The 17,955-nt window shown below is 41.5% G+C and overlaps 1 protein-coding gene across 1 annotated transcript in view; it reads left to right on the top strand.

The window, feature by feature from the left end:
• Positions 1 to 17,955, top strand: part of RAPGEF5 (Rap guanine nucleotide exchange factor 5) — a 226,007-nt gene that overhangs the window by 31,557 nt on the left and 176,495 nt on the right. The window contains exon 2 of the mRNA XM_069958818.1: positions 17,545 to 17,595. Within this exon, the coding sequence (XP_069814919.1) occupies positions 17,545 to 17,595 (51 nt within the window). The remainder of the gene's footprint in view (positions 1 to 17,544; positions 17,596 to 17,955) is intronic.

The raw sequence follows: 17,955 nt of genomic DNA, 5'->3' as shown, positions 1-17,955 counted from the left end.
TGGGCTTATTGTATGGTCATAGGCACGGATTCTGCATGGCGCACATTGAGGGTATATATTTCTTTAGTGTGCAGCCACATGACCCCATGCGCTGCTGTACAGGCTCCATCAGATGCAGTAGATTTCACCATAGAAGCAATTAGTTTAAATCACAGAGTTATAATTTACCGATGTCTGGTGTCTTTTTGGAAAACTGCCAATACAGTTACTGATGCAGTTTTTTGAGCCAAATAATTGAACTGCATCTAGATCAAAAAGGAGAAGTGGAAGTTCTTCACTTATATTTCCCATTCCCTAAACTGTATAAAAAAGGGTCACCAAAAAGCTTGTGACAATCTCCTTTTTTAGACAGAGAGATGTGCGGCCAGCAACCTTGATTTTATCGGATGAACAAAAGATTAAGTCAGGTGACATTTGTTCGCTCGTTGGCCAGTCGCTGGCTCTTTTACAGGGGCTGATTATTGGCTAAATGAGTGTCTCTAGGAACGCTCCTTAAAGTGTCTCTGTACCCACAATCTGAACCCCGCCAAACTGCTTGTACCTTCAGATAGCTGCTTTTAAGGTTAGGGCACGGATGGCCATGGCCGTTTGGCACAGGGCTGCAAGTTTAAAAGTTGTTTTTTAGGACAATAACTACATCACCTGCCGAACGGACCCCAGGACAGATCTTGGAGTAAAAGCGGCTATCCTAAGGTACAAGTGGTTTGGGGTGGGCAGATTGTGGGTATAGAGTCGCTTTAATGATAATTGGTAAAAGGGACGATAGATTTATTTTTGGACATTTTCTGCATTAATTTCTACTTCATACAAAAAAAACTGTATGGAGTGGATTCCCATTGAAGACAATGGAAGGCTATTTTTGATCCACATGAATTTTGTGCAGAATACATGCAGAGCGTGATCGCGCCCTTGCCACACAAGAAACCTGCTTGTTCTACAGAAATTAAATTGCATGTGTGGATTCTGGATAATATAGAATCTGGTAATAGAGAGCGGCAATGATGTAAGCGGGTATGTAAAATTCCCTGCTGGTCCTCTGCAGGCATCATCAACTGCTCAAAAAGGTAGTAATTCCACTGAGAGCCATGCATTAGGAAATTCCACATAGTGCAGTATAGAGAATGCATGCTCCAGAAAGCTCTTTCACTTTAAATGCTACCTGTCAGCAGGTTCTGTACAGTATTTGATGCACTTTGCGTATATTATTAGCCTGTAGCACCCTGTATAGGGCGAAGCAAAAACCTGATGATAGATCTATTTAAAGGAAAAAATTGAAAGCTTCTTTTTGGCACCATAACTGCTGAGTTATTTCATCGTTGCTCATGTCTGTTTGATAGAGTGCGGGGAATCTGGTCATAAAGCGGATGCATGCCGCTATTTTACAGCAACGGACCACTAAGTAGCTATAGCTTTGGGGAGCAGCACACCACCTTCATGAACTGCGGTGTATTCTGGACGTTGGCGTATTACGGACCGAGGAGAATAATTATTTATACAAGATATAGTGAAAGAGACCGAGATTCCCTTTCTGACCACAAAGAAGACTGAAGCTCATTATCTAAGCTTCTTTATGGTTTCCAAACTATTATAATTGAAAACCACTTCCTAATCTCATTCTCTATAGAGGAGGGTTTTTCTCTTACACTGTGTACTATGCTGAATTAACTTGTTTGGGAACACATTTGCCTTCATTATTGGCAAGCGACGTAATAAATATTTGCCCGGAATTTATATCGTGCTGACAGTGTAATCTTCCTAATAGAGCAGTCTGGAAGGTGATGGAGTGTCCGTGGCAGGCAATCAGCGTGTAAGGTCATACTGGATCCGCATAATAAATTCTAATAAGAATTAGGAATTAATAATTGCGTATGGTACTTACCATTACTATACCTCAGACTTAGGGGAAAGTACATTGTGGATGCAACAAAATTGTTAAAGCGGTATACAGGAGGAAAATATGTTTTTAAATCAACTGGTTTGAGAAAATTACACAGAATTTACACAGAAGTCAAGTCTTTCAGTACTTACCAGCTGCTGTATGTCCTGCAGGAAGTGGTGTTGTCTTTCCAGTCTGACGCAGTGCTCTTTGCTGCCACCTCTGTCACAGGAGAGGTTTTCTATGGGGATTTGCTACTGTTTTGGACATGTCCTAATAGACAAAGAGCACTGCGTCAAACTAGAAAGAAAACACCACTTCCTGCACCACATACAGATTCTGATAAGTACTGGAAGATTTTTTTTATATCAGTAATATACAAATCTGTATAACTTTCTAAAACCAATTGATTTGAAACAATTTTATCCCTCCAGATTACCCCTTTAAGAGTCATCCTTCCCACTAAGCCCGACCCTGTAGACAGAGCTATCTTAGCAGCTGTAGTGATAGTTTCCCAGTATGTATAAAGAATATAAAGGCTAAACAATTGGTAGATTCACATTTGCAGTATGCATTGATGCCTAGCACTGAGCTCTTTGTTTTGGCAACCATCATGATGCTCCTTACCCAGAAATCCTTGGAAACAGCTTTATAAACCACAGTACTTGGTTTCCTTAAGGCAGATTACTTCCTTCTAGGAGTAGTGGGCTGTGAACGAGCCCCCCCCCCCCTTTTTTTTTTGCATGCGTCAAATAGTAAATGTTTATAGTACATGATTATAGGCTAAAAAGAGTTGAAAATTAGAAATAAATTGAAGGCTGAAGGCTGCAGATATGTTTATGAAACGCCATCAGATTCTCTATTCCTTGTTGTCATTATCAGGCACACTAAGGGTTACACGAGGGATACATGATCACGTCAAGTCAAATGACAGTGCAAATGATGCTTATGTAAATAGCCCATATGTATGTAAATGTTCCTTCAGGATGCGTCCTTGTCAGTCCTTTGCGTTCTATGTTGGCTTTTTAACCCATTGTTAGATGGAATGTTGTTGTTCACTGTTGGACATTTGAACCAGACACTTCAAGTACATGTCATCTGGTGTGTATGTGGTGCTCTGTCATCCTGCTAAGTCCTGTCTCAACTTATTAAATACTCGTTGAAATTTCTTGTGAAAACCCTTTCATGGCTGTGTGTTCAGCTGTGCAGAATAACCTATTACTCAGATCCTTTGCCCCTAGGACCGCGTCTGGCAATAGAGTACACGTCATTTTGAATAAGTATCCCAGAGACGATGATGGAAATCGTACGGATGATTTGATTTATCACATTTATAATCATTTGTGTCACAAACTAAACAGTTTTCACCCGTGTCGCTTTTTCCCCTTATGCGATGAGTAAGATGCTTAAATACGCACACTGTTCACATATGTGGGATTTAACTCTTCTGCGAAACAAATGTGCGAAATGTGCTAGAAGATAAGGCGTCAGTGACACTTCGTCACCCGAAATTATGTGCTGTGGAGGTTGCTGTGGATCCGCAAATACATATTTATTATGTCAGGCTGGATGGTTGTCAGTGTGGGAGACCACATCTGCAAAAGAGTCCTTATTAGTATAGTTCTCTAACTTAACGTGTGACAGTCAGAGCAAAGAGTTTCTGATATGTCAAAATTTTTGTTGGTTGAGACTCTCATTGATCGCTTAGAACAAGGGGAGAAGCACCCCCGCTTTACCCGCTGATCAAAACTTTTGACATGTGATTATGAAAGGTCAAAGCTTTTTTGAAATGTAAGGCCGTTTTACACGGCCGACCATTGAGCTAATGCTTTTTCATCAGGTGATTGAATCTTTCATGTGGCCCACTGAGCGCTTCATTGTAGTCCTATGTAGATAGGTGATGAGCGGCTGACAGTGATACATTGAATAGGCCTGCTTGATTTATTGTACCTTGTCAAGGCCAAGCAAATGAGGGACAATCACAGAGAAGCTTGTTAGCTGCATTTAAGAGTCCTTACTAAGGTTTTTTTCGCTGTTTTAATATACAGTAAACATGTCCGTAGATTCCCATTACTCAACACGCCAAAAGAGTGTAATTTTATCCTCTGCTCACAAGCTTTACGTTCATTCACTGTATGGATTAGTGAATCTTTCCAGACTATTCCATTGAGCCGTATACAGCAAAAAAAAAAAAAAAAAAAGGATAAAACGTGGTATACTGCATGAACCCTATAACGGCCAAAATAACCATTTTACCCTAGCCATGCAGGGTATGCAGCTTGTAATTTTGATTGCACGTTGTCAGCACAGGTAGATCCTGTGTTAAGGCATGTTCACATGTATGTAGCTTACAGCTACATGTAGCTATGTTCACACAACGTAAGTTCCGTAGTAATTGCGTCGGTTGTTGAAAGTCGGCTGTGATTACTACGGAACTTACATTGTGCTGCAGCTGAGGGAATCCGGGCCAGAGTGTATATGCACAGTATACACTCTGGCCAGGATCCCTAGCGGCGCCGCACAAAAATTGACATTCTGCACACCCCATTGTGTGCAGCGGGGAATTCGGATGCGAGCGCACTCTGATGCGCCCACATTCGAATTCAGCGGCAATGAAGATCATCTGGACGGTACTGCAGTACTGGCCGGGTTGATCTTCTCTGATATCGGGCTGTTCTGGGACCCTGCTGGGTCATGGAATGGACTGTGTCTCACGCTGTGGGAACATGGCCTAAAGTTGTGTTGCAGCTACAGATTGTCAGAAGAATAATGTAAATGTTAAAACTTGATGTAAAGATGTAGACAATGCTCTGTATTTGAATACCCGTGGCTGAGGAAGTTGGATGCAGAATAGCCTGGAAAACATGAATATAGTTAAAGGCAGTATCTAAGGACTCCCTAGGGCTGTATCCAACTTCCTCAGCCACCGGTATTCAAATTGCAAACAATCAAACTCCAGCATACTCCAGTTGAGCTCATCTGTACACATAACACACAAAGTTCATCTAAGGGTAGGCCCACATTGGGTGGTTTTGTAAGATGCAGATTTTGCTATCTAACTGAATATAACCCTAGGGCTTATTCCCACGCCCTGTGCTCTATGGACGTTACGAACAGGAAAGCCCTGTAGTGGGGTCATTCCTAGCCCGGCATCATGTATCAATATGATGCCCGGAGAGGGGAAAGAGTTTGAATCTTTGCAGCACTGTACTGAAGCAGCTGCACAGCTGTGTCATTACAGTAGCGTGAATATTCACAATCTTTCCCCACTCCACTACGGACGTGGGAAATAAGCCCTTGGGGCAAAGTCATATGTTGAGGATTTGCTACAGATGTTACCTGTGGATTTGTGCTGGTAATATCCACATTGGATTAAAGTAGATGTCAGTTTCTGTTGTGGACTGTCAGTACAGTTTTCACTTTGTTCAGTATTGCAGAGGTGAAATCTACAGTGACTCCACAGTAAAGTCTGCATGTTTTAGCAGATCTGGATGCGGATTTGCAATGGATTTACAACATCGAAAATCCATCATGTTTGGACTTGGTCTTAAACCTGTAGATGTATTCCAAACAATCCTGTGCTTGTCAATTTTATGACTCCAGCACCAAGGTGACCTCTAATATGTGACATGTGTAGTAAGCATGCTAAGGACACCGCGCTGCATTCCTTATTGTGCTCATGCCGTGACATGTAACGGGATTTTGTGGTGATGATCAAAGTCAGGCTGGGTGTATGGGTGGGGAGGGGGAGGACCGCCGGTCAACCAGAAAATATTGGTTTTCATCCACCTGCTTCCAATGAAAGCTCTGCTACAATGTATATTTGGAGACATTAATTCTTCTTAGTGTAACATTTCATTTTTATTACAAGAAAAAAATTGTTTGTGTGAATTTCTGCCGGATCAGAGGCTTCTCCAATGTGGAACCTTCGATTACATCCAATCTCTAGGCTGTGGATGGACACGTTCCTCGTATTGATTTTTTTGCGCTGTGTGATTTTGATGCTATCCGTCAATTAGCTGTCTGCAGATAGTCATCACATAGATAACTGCCTGTGCCCCACAATGATGGACAGAAAAGAATAGGCCGGAATATTACCCACTTTTATCTGGTTGATGCTTCTTGCATCATGAATAGAGAGGTTAGCATGACTATATTGCTTACTTCATGAAAAAGAAATGAGCCCAGGCTCGGTCTTTTTGTAAGACTTCGGTGCAACTTTAGTGATATGATAATATGAAGAGACACTGATCTATGGAGATGATCTGCTGCTTCTTGGTTTCCATGGTTAGAGCACACTTCCATATTACATCTTATTCTACCTAGTGTCAGCAAAATGCATTTCCAGAGTACAAATTTCATCTTTTTTTTTTTTTTTCTCTCCAATTTTATTAGTGTCCACCATACCTAGCAAGAAAATCAACAGTCATGTTGATGTATGCAAGCCACATTTAAATTGTACAATGGATGGAGACAAGGATGTAGCTGTGGAACCTCCTGATAAATGATGAGCTTGCTTGTTTATAGTCTAGGGCAGGGGTAGGGAAGTTGGTAGTCCAGTTGTTGCAAAACTACAGCTCCCATCATGCCTGGACAGGCAAAGTTAAAGCTGGACAGCCAAAGCTACCCCTGGTCTAGGGCAAGGGCATCAAACATGTGGCTCTCCAGCTGTTGCAAACCTACAATTCCCATCATGCTAAAGCTTTGGCTGTCCAGGCATGTTTAGATTTGTAGTTTTTCAACAGCTGGAGCGACATGAGTTTGACACCTGTGTTCTAGTTTTGCAACAGAGTGACAAGTTAAGGTATACTGGTCTGGGGATCTAGTTGTTAAAGAGAACCTGTTACCACTCCGGTCTTCTTGTATGCTCCATGAAATAACGCTCCTCAAGCATCTTTCCTGTTAGTGCTGTGATGCGCCATTCCTCTGTTTCTTTTTTGACTGAGGGAGAGTTGATCTCCATGTATCCCTATCTACCACTACCAGAAAAACACACAAAACATAGGTTAAGTGGTATAAAAACAGTAAACAGTAATATTTAACATGTATTCCAAAAATAGAATTTGTAATAAAAAACATTATTACTTTATAACGTACAAAAATTTTTAGTGCACAACTGTAACTTCTCCCCTGCTACATAAAGCAAAGAGAGGGGAATCCCCTGAAGGCACACATCCACCAACTCCCCATTACTCACAAACTCTGTCTGGACCTTGCCCACAGCCGTAACACACCTGGCCTGAGGACACCCCTCTTCCAGACCTCCGTCACTCTTCCGGGGGACCCTGGCCAACAGGAATTTTCTTTTAAACTTCAAGACACCGTAAATTAGGTAAGGGAGTCAGTCACCCCCAAACTACTCCAAGTATAACTCCTTCATCAATTGCCTTTAAAGGACCCCTCCTCCCCTCTATTCCTAAAACTGCCGCCGTGACAAGGCAATAACCCCAAACCATCAAAATATATAGGGCAGGTGGGACAACTTCTCTTACTCACCACCAGGCAGATTTTAAACCCACCATGTGATCTACCCCTTTTATACTAGCGTCTTCCCCCCTCCCCCGTGACTCCACCTTCCTACTTCTACCCCTCGTCTAGTCATGGGCCCTTCCCGTTACCCTCTGTCTGAACTCCCGGGGCCTTACTAGAAATGTTTTGATTTACTGTTACCAGTCGGAGGCGTGTCTAGACATAACCCAGCAATGTCAGCTCTGGTTGGATAGTTTCAAACAGTTAAGGGACACACCCTTAATAGGTAACACCCAGTTGGTCATTCAGTCATAAGCAGAACCAAGGCACAGTACACATAGCTATAAAAGTATGTGAACCAGAAATGACATTACATGGGCATTGCATGTATCGGCTAAAACAGACAGATCGCTGGTGGTGGCAAGTCTTCTTTAAATGTATAACCTGAGCATATGTTGGATTGTTGAATTAAACCAGTACTCATTGGGAAAGAAAACATCTGTTCCATCTAGGTGTTCCTAGATCTGTAATCCTGGCTTTGACGGCTTTCACTACACTTGGACTGATTATTGTGATCCGTCAATATAAAGGACCGTGCCAGGAGTTGTTGAAGCAGCTGGCTGAGATGTGTTCTGGCAGTGTGAAAGGTGTTCTGTGTAATCATCAGAGTCAATAGGCTTCTCATTAAACTTTTGTAGATGAATCAAACAAGTCACAATAGGTAATTTCAGGCCGGCAAAGTATTGTCTAACCATATATATAATAGTAATTATTTCAACCGCTAATGCTAGTGCTAATCGCATGCCTAATTTTTAGGTGCTACTTTCTTTGTATCTATTTGTTAATTAAGGTGCAATATGGACCCATGGCGAGAACACCATCAGGCCTTTTCCTGTCCAGTTAGTTTTCTTATATTCGCCAACTTCATAGCGTCAATGCTGTTTCCCTTTAACAGACTTGTATTGCTGATGTAGAGGAACCCATTGCCTGAAAACAAGTCATGTACAGGTAACTTCACAGTGATGGTCCAGCTTGTTATAGGAAACATTTTATTTTCTCAAGGTACAAAGCCTGCCCATTCTTTTATGTCCCCCTCTTGTTGTGATTTATAGGCTGCCAGCTGGTCTAGCAAGTGGGACTTTTTTTTTCTCTTTGCAGAGTCTTTGTTGGACGGGAATGGAGTAACCTGAGACTATTTGGCTTCTCATCCCACCTGCACGACTCCCCTTTTGTGTGACCTTCAGCTAATTAATTGGCCTCCTGTTGCTTTTCCTCCTTGTCTCCTTCCCTTTGTGTTTCCCTTCCGCTTTCCTATCTAATAAGCAGAATGATGGCTCACACATAATTCTCCATCCTAGAGAGGTCAGCTACTGGTCCCTGATTCCTGTTACTTATTGTTTATGTGCTGCCAGCACTTCTAGGAGTATGCTGTAAAGGCATTTTTAGCTTTCTGGTCAGAGTTACACACAAAAAGTTTCTTGGAAGTTCAGCACGTCTTTTTTTCTTAAGTCTTCACCATGCTATAAAGTTAACGTTTACGTTGCCCAGAACAGGATGCATAGACTGTATCACGTGTGCTGACCTGACAGCGATAAATAAAAGGGTTATCTAGTGCTACAAAAACATGGCCACTTTCTCCAATTTAGGTGTGGTTTGCACTTAAGCTCCATTTAAAGCATGCAAAAAGTTTGTATGTTCTCTCTGTGTTTGCGTGGGTTTTCTCTGGGTACTCCAGTTTCCTCCCACACCCAAAAACATACAGATAGGTGAAGTGCTGCGGAATCTGTGTGCGCTATACAAATAAAAAAAAAAAAAGCATTTACTTCAATGGAACTGAATTGCAAAACCCTTCCCAACCTGGAGACAAGAATGGTGCTGTCCCTGGAAGAAAGTGAGCAAGTTTTTGTAGCACTGGATAACCCCTTTAAAGATTGGTTGGTTTATTTAATTGTTAATACCGCCACATTCATGCTACCTGAACCACGGGCCATCGGTGTAACAGCCGCAGCACTTACTGTCCTGCCCTTGCTTTGTTGGAGCCTCTGCATGCTTCCCTTAGCGTGTTGTCCCAGCTCTCTGTTGTTCCTGCCATCTGCGGTTCCAGCCGCAAGTTCTGCCGTGTTCCTGCTGTCTGTGGTTCTCACCATGTGTTCTGCTGCCTTCTGCTGCCTGTGGTCCCAGCAGTGCGTCCTGCTGTGTTTCGGCCTGGCCACCTGTCTTCAGCTACCTGCCACGGTTAGCAAGCCTAGCCAGGGGTGGCGACCTGGGAGTCACCTGCCGCAGCAAGCCTATCCCGCCTTGTCCTTTAGACTCAACTGCCCGGTGCAGCTTACGCCATCGCCATCGCTAGCGGTGGTACAGTGGATCCACAACCCCAGTCATTTCAATTGGGGGTGTCTCTGGTGACTTTTGTCTGACCCTCTAGCCAAACAAGCAGAGATCTATCAATTAGGGTTGGTGGGCTGGAGACTGCCCAGATGATTTGTGGTTCAGGCAGCATGAAAGTGATGACAGGTTCCTTCGATTACATCCCTGTATTACAGAAGTATGGAGTCAGTAGTCATGGTACTGCCAGTACTGTACCTCTTTATGCCTTTGATTTAATACAAAGGCAGACAAAGAATTTTACTACTGCAATTTTACTAGCGCAACTACCGCAAGAATTTTACTACCGTCATACAGTGCTATGCCCACTGTTTAGCTCCTCCTGGTCATAGTCTTGATAAACTCGACTGATCACTATTATATGCGTCGACAGCGAACGGATAAGTGCCGAGGGGGCTGCGGGGGGCTGCCTGGGTGATCGCTAGATCGTCCGGGCAGTCCATAGCAGAGAGCAGCGGTTCAAAACATGTTGAAATACAAACAACTGCAACTTTCAGCCGACATCGTTCATGTTCGATTGTTGTCTTCTATTACATAAGACTATTATTGGCCTTAACAGCTGATAATCATTTTGTGTAATATATATAATATATATATTATAATATAAAATTTCCCGGATAACACTTTTAATTGAAATTGATTTCTTAAATGGTTCAAATAACATAAAAGTATCCACTATGATATCACATCCAAATGTCAGGACATACGCACAATAATTTGTTTCTTACATTAATTTTTGCTTCCAAAGATGCGCTATGTCTTATTTTCAGGGGAATGTCTTATTCTTCCATGAATTCACAATAAAAAAAATATATATATATATAATAATTTTTTTTTTTTTTACCCTTTGGATCAGATCATGTTTGCACAGGTCACTCCACATACCTCGAACTAGCAATTCCCCATAGAAAACCTCTCCTCCTCTGAACATTTTCTGTCACAAACAGGGGTGCCAGCAGAGAGCAGTGTGTCAGACTGGAAAGAAAACACCACTTCCTGCAGTACAAACAGCAGCTGATAAGTACAGGAAGACTTGAGATTTTCTACAGATCTACATAAATTTATGACATTAGTTGACTTCAAAGAAAAAAAAAACTTTTTCACCAGAGTACTTAAAGCGTAACTGTCATTTTAGGGCCATTTTTCTGAAAACAATAAATATCTACAGTACAAGCGATTTTAAGAAACTCTGTAATAGGTTTTATGTACTAAAAGAGTTTCCTTCTGGACTGAAAAAGCAATCTCCCAGCCTCCCCCCTCACATCAAATGAAGCAGGATTTCTGTCTCCATTATGTGGCTATGGAGAGGGGAGGGGCTGTTAGGAGTGACTGAGCACGGAGGATTTCTGCACAGCACAACACCCTGCAATCTTCTCTCAGTAAGTTCATAGATAAGCACTGACCTTTCTGACACCTGAATTTAGCGTTTTAGGTGCCCAGACAGTCTACAAACAGCTGACCTTCATGTCACCTCTTCCTGCTCCCTCATCTCCCTCAGCCCCTCCCCCCTCCATAAGGATACAATGGAGAGAGCAGAGCCCGCCTTCACTGGCTTCTCTGTAATTAAGACGTGTTTGCCTGATAATGTACAGATAAGTCGGGGGGGAGGCTGGGAGATTGCTTCTTGAGTACAGAAGGAGGCTTTTTTGGCTGATGAAACCTATTACAGAGTTTCTTAAAATCGCTTATACTACTGATTTCTGCAATAAAAAAAAACGTGACAGTTACGCTTTAAGACAAAATATAGACACACTACCTATATAAAATGGGACTAAATACAGACAATACAACCAGTATTTTGTGTCTGTATTTACAGACACATTTTCTGCATGCTTCACTACACCTGTGTCTTCAAGGCCTAAAACAAAAGTTTCTGTTCTGTCCCCCAAAGGCTAAGTTTCTTTTCTCTTTTAGGCCATACACTACTACATGTACAGTATTAAGTGGATTTTTGTTTACCATTATTGAATTGTCAAGTAAAGCGTTAATATTCAAGATGAGTGCAACTAGAGTATGCTTGTGTCTGATCATTCAGCATTTGAACATTTGTCGCTGAAGAAGTTGAATGTAGACATGTTTTCCCTGATATCCTAGGGCTATGTCCAACTTCTTCAGCCACCGATATTCAAATGCCGAATGATCAGACTAGAGCATGCTCCAGTTGCGCTCATCTCTAGTTAACATATAAAGTACCTGAGCTCTGTGAATCCTCATTTCCATAAAGCAGTCACATCCATAACCCCTTCCCCCCACACTGTCAGGCAGGTAACATGAGTCCTCGGGAGTGGAGCAGCATATGTGACCGCTCCTTGCGTGCTGTGTATTATTTTCTATGTGACCGAATTTTACCACAACTGCTTATTAAATGAATATATTGCATGCCTCTATTCGTTCCCGATCATTATATAAAAAATAAATTTCTTATACTTCGGTGCAGCACATAAAAAAAAAAATGGTTTCATTTGCTAAGTGCTGTAAAGGAAAAATTAAAAAAAAAACAAAACCCTGTGAGCATTTTGCTAATTTATGGGTTTTAATAAAACAAGAGCCTGCTGGACAAATTATATGCAAGGCACCGTCTAGGTAAAGCAAGTGCATGATATTTCAATGCAGTCACCTCTCTGGAAGGGAGCAATACAATAAGAGCCCAAGGGAGAGAAATTGAACGCTAAATAAAAGCCTGTATGTTCCATTACTGACTAGAACATCTGAATGCTAAGTATTCCTGGATGGACGGGAATGGTACATGTGGCAGAGCATTATTAAATGTTTAAGAGCGCATACAGTTTCTATGGAAACCTAGGCTTAAGGCAAGTATCAATAGATGCTGTGTAGTTGTCAAGGCCTCAAATGGCTGAAAATAATTGGATGGTAGACATTTTCCCCCCCCCAGATTCATCTAGGTTAGGATATCTTATCAGGATATTGTCATTTATATCTGCAGGCTGCAACAAAGCTTCCTCAATGCAGGGTTTAACAAAAAGAATAATCCTGGTTGCTTTGTATGTTATTGTACTGTACGGCTATATATATATATATATATATATATATATATATATATATATATATATATATAGTCCTTTCAATTCATTTTGATTATAATAATAAATAAATAAATTAAATTAAATAGATGGTCTGCTAATCCCAAAGATGTGCCCTATTACCAAAATGTACTGGTAGGGACTACTAGGGGAAGCTGGCTGCACATATGTTTATATTGTTAGAGGGGTATGAATATGTATGCAGTGATCACATTGAATGGTCCTTGACCTTTACATGGCTGGATGATGGTGCAGATAGGTCTGCAGCCCTTTATTTTAATCATTGTTGGCCGTGCATCCCCCCCGTTTACAATTTGAGATGTGCGGCCTACTGTCAATGATTTTTAAATCTGCACATAAGATCTGATAAGTCCAAAAACAAGAAAATTCTCATTCTCCAGCTGATCATGGACCAGTTATCAAAATTGTTTTCATGAACTTTAATCGGCGGGTGTGAAGGAGCCTCAAACCGATAAGTGGTGCAAGCATTGTCACTGGGCACTGCTGGCTCGGTTTAAAAGGGTGTTCCAAGTTTCGAGATTTTTACTATCCACCAGCTAAGGGATAACAAACTTGTGGTTAGTGGGTGTGACTGTTGCGATCTCCACCAATGAGGAAAACGCCATAGATAATGTATGAAGAGCTGGCTGTGAATGAGTTTTTCTCCATTCCAGTAATCGGTATGGGTCCCAACTGATCAGCTTGTTATTTCCTATCCTGTGGGTAGGGAAAAACTTTGTGCATTAGAAATACCTCTTTAAAAACTTCTGTCAGTAGGTTTCTGCTTTCATATATAAGGTTCACATAAACTAGTGACAGAAAAGCTGAACAGAATGATGTATCACTTACATTGTTCTGTGCAGCTGATCCAGAAATATCCTCCTGAATAACATGGACAATAAGTAGTCCTCTCCATTATGTGTGTGAGCCCAGTAGTCCTGGATATTCATGAGAAGCAGAAAACTCCGCCCACCAGCTGCTGATTGGCAGTTATATATCCATGCTGTGTATAGGGAGCCAACTGTCAATCAGCAGCTGGGAGGCGGGCTGCGTATTCTCTTGCATATTAGGAGAAAGGCTCAACAGAATAGTACAAGCGTAACACTGATCTGTTCCGCATTTCTGTCACTAGTTTATGCTGTAGTGTAAACCTAGTGACAGATTCCCGTGGTGTGAACAGCCTCTGGTTCACACCACTTTGAGTGCAGGGTGACCTCGTACAACCAACAGACTGCCACAATTTATCTAGGGGATGGTTCCCACTGCTCTTTAAAAAAGTTTCATCCTAAGATTCTATTGAGAAATGAGCTGTGGTGGCCGCCCATTTGACAGTCGAGGCTCTTTTTAGCCTATCACATACTGAAACTAACAGCACCAATTGCTGTTAAAAGGATGATGATGATGATGGAACATATGGGTCCCCTCTAAACAGCTTTCTTATGCAGCTGGGCACTTTGTGGCTCAGTTAGTCAAAATAGGGCCGCCATATACATGACTTCTATATTGTACTTTTTTATACAGTATGTTTCTGATGATATATGGCAAAGGTTTGACCTGTAAAACTGTAACAGAAAATCCTGGCTTTAGCCCCTCAGCAGGCACAGACCCCACTAGTTTATTGAGATTTGATAGATAGTATACTAAAACAGTAATGTTGCTGTGTATGAGAACAGATTTACTGCACAGATCTCTTTATTTTGCCCCTTTGTTAATAGAAAGGGAAGCCATGAGAGCAGCTTTTGCCCAGACAACACGTTGAGACAAGGGCACAGATTTCAACTGCGGTTCCCAAAGTTTCCGCTGTAGAGCAGAAGGTGCTGGGAGGCAAAGTTCACAGAAGCGTGAATCTTATAAGGCTTTGCATGACTGGATGCTAATAAGACAGCCTGAGATTCACATGTCCGTGTGCTAATATTCTCATTTTACCAAATGTGATGGATTTCCCCACTGAGAAATGGCATCTGACATCATGATGACTAAAACGCTGCCTGTCTTTATGGAAACCTAAGATGTCCCTTGAATGCCATTGACTGTATTTTGATCTCTCTACAATCAATGTAGAGAGGTTTTTGGAGCAGTATAATAAGAATAGGTAGACATTGGTCCAAAAAAACGCCTCTTAAAGAAGAGCACCCTTTTTATAAGGACCAGAGAGGCAAGTATTCCGCAATCAAATATATATTGGCTTCTTTGAGGATCATCTTAGGTCACATGATGAGGAATAACAGCAAGATCATTGTCAAACCATCACTGTAACCCCCACAGCCACTAAATTGAAGGGACTGGTGGTCACACATACATTTGTGTTGTTCCATTTCTTTCTATGGGGAAGACAGAAACAGGCAAGGACTATACTTGGCCATTTTCGGTTAGCCCCATAGACGTTGAATGGAGTTGCAGGGCATTTTGCTTTGAAGATGAGTGGAACCGGGTAGGGTACTATACATTACCAGGGTGGATCAGAACAGTAGACAGCCGGTATATCTGCAGAGACCTGCTGGGATCGAGCATGAGTAATCTTTTATGTTTTGCTGTCACATTCACTTCGTATACCGAGTAATATTATTGAGTTTGATGATCTGCTGACAGGTCCCCTTCAATTGGATTACTAAAATTCTTGTAAAGTGTTTTTTTAACTACTCCAGTTTGTCAGTGGGCATTCACATGGGAAAGGTGTGGTAAGCCGGTAATCCTAGGACGTTACCACACCTGCGTTATGCCAATTACTGTCTTTTTTAATTAGCTGCAATTCTTAAGCCAAGTAAATCTGGGCACACTCCACAGCTGTCTGCTTCCATAATATCACCTTGTAGGCCGCGCTTGAATTCTAAAAATCCAAAGTACGGGATCTTGTATGTAAAGCCTTTTTATACAGTAGATACGGTGTATATGATCTGTAATCATGATACAGATTGATATAGTTGGGTGACTCTTTATGTTAAAGGGGAATTCCAAGTTTTATATTATTAGAGATGAGTGAAACTAAAGTAAATTTGGGTTTGCGAAACTCTGAGCAGTCAACATTTGTCTGCCGGTGGCTGGAGAAGATGCAGTATCCATCTTCTCCAGCCACCTGGAGTCAAGTGCGAACCCAAACTTACTGTAGTTTCACTCCTCTATAATTTTTATTTTAAGATGTGTGCAGCCTGGCACTTAGCAAAAATGCTTGCCTTCCTCCTGCCTCAGCCATTGGCTAGAAGCACTGTGAAACTGGACTGGCAGCAGCATTAAGGATGGTAATTGTAGATGTTATGCATCGGACTGTGCAGCTTTTTAGAATAATACAACTCAGACTACTCCTTTAAGCACCCCAAAGCAAAGCAGCCAGGGAAACCCTTAATATAGCACTGGGTGCTTAACATAGAGGTCCCACCACCTGGGCACTTGTTGTAGTAGGTTGTCTGATGCCACATAGTTTGGATTTATGGACTTGTGGTAGGATAAAACTTAGCAGAAAAAAAAAGATACCTACCACCTGGTGTTCTGGTATGTGGTCCTAAATAAGCAGCACTTTCTGCTTTCCTGTTAACGTAGGATTCTGCTAGTTATTGTTGCAGTTTTGCAGTTCAGGAAGCATATACTGTAGGTAATAGGTAAACTATGCAGCCGATCTATATTAAGTAATCTTGACCTAAAACTGGCCATATATATATATAAAAAAAAAAAAAAGTTTTCAGATCAACTGGTGTCAGAAAGTCATACAGATCTGTAAATCACTTTTTATTTAAATATCTCAAGTCTTCCAATACTTATGAGCTGCTGTATGTCCTGCAGGAAGTGTTGCATTCTTTCCAGTCTGACACAGGGCTTTCGGCTGCCACCTCTGTCCATGACCAAAACGTAACTGTCCAGAGCAGGAGAGGTTTTCTATGGGGATTTACTACTGGACAGTTCCTTTCATCGACAAAGGTGGCAGCAGGGAGCACTGTGTCAGACTGGAAATACTATACCACTTCCTGTAAGGTATACAGCAGCTGATAAGTACCGGAGGACTTGAGATTTTTAAATAGAAAAAATGTATACATCTGTGAATATTTCTGACACCAGTTGATTTACAAACATTTTTTCCCTGAAGTACCCCTTTAAGGATTTCAGGCTGCCTTTTTCGAAGCGGTTGGTCTGTCAAGGCTGCCATTTTGTATGATAGCGCCATAATATATAATGACAATTAGGACAAAACTGATGATTGATCCCTGCCGTGATCTGTGGCCTTTTCTCAGCCGCCCTGATTAGATACAGATCTGGAATATGACTGAAATGACTTTTCATTCTACAGCACTGGCAATGGCTAAAAAAGTGCAACATGACATGTCAACTGTTTGACATCTGCCATCAATTGACAAAAATTGTCGCAAAAGGCGCCAGTTGACCTACAAAAAATGCTCTAAATTTTATGGAGAAGGTGAAAAGATGACAGGGGAATTAGCATACTGGGACATACTATGGTTGATGGCGATTTAAAAGGACAGACAAGTATAATTTATATATAGGTTTATTATATTTAAGTTTTTTTCTATTACAATGAACCTGACACACGGATGCTCCCCATAATTTAGGAAACCTGGTTTTACAGTACTGTCCTGTTGTCCTTAATTGTGATGGCTAGATCCTTTTAATGAGACGATTAGTCTTATGACATTTGTGCTAATTATGATGTATTCTTTTATTTAACGACCATTCATTTCCATGTCTGATAAAAGGTTCTGTGTAATGGCGCCGTCTTCGTGCCATTGCAAAATATGTTAAAACTATTTTTCTTTTTTTTCCCCCCAGATCTTGTCGGAACGAATTTCCAATTTGTGTATAGATAACTCCACCAACAAGGTAAACATTTCGAATTTCTAATGCCGACATGTTTGACAGCAATGTATATACTGTAGATTGTAGTGGCTCGCATCAGTCAGTGTCCCCAGTGACATATGCAAGCGCTTCAGTTTCATGGGAAGACAATTAATCTCCTTACAGCTTACCGTAAATTTAACAACTAATGGAGTGGTCCCTGTAATGGTTTAACGCCGCTGCCCTCTTCTGCGTAAAGCGCCATCAACTGGATTTGGTTGTAGGTGTCACCTTGTTCTGTGACGGGGAACTGAAATGATCAGATCCCTGTCAGTAAAAGAAAGATATTTAAATAGGTTCCTATGGACAACTCTTCTTCTGTAATAGACAATTCCATCCCTAGCA

This window comes from Dendropsophus ebraccatus, chromosome 2, assembly GCF_027789765.1.
Source record: "Dendropsophus ebraccatus isolate aDenEbr1 chromosome 2, aDenEbr1.pat, whole genome shotgun sequence".
NCBI lineage: Eukaryota > Metazoa > Chordata > Amphibia > Anura > Hylidae > Dendropsophus > Dendropsophus ebraccatus.
Note: the sequence above shows the minus strand (reverse complement) of the source record. Positions and strands in the feature narration are given on the sequence as shown.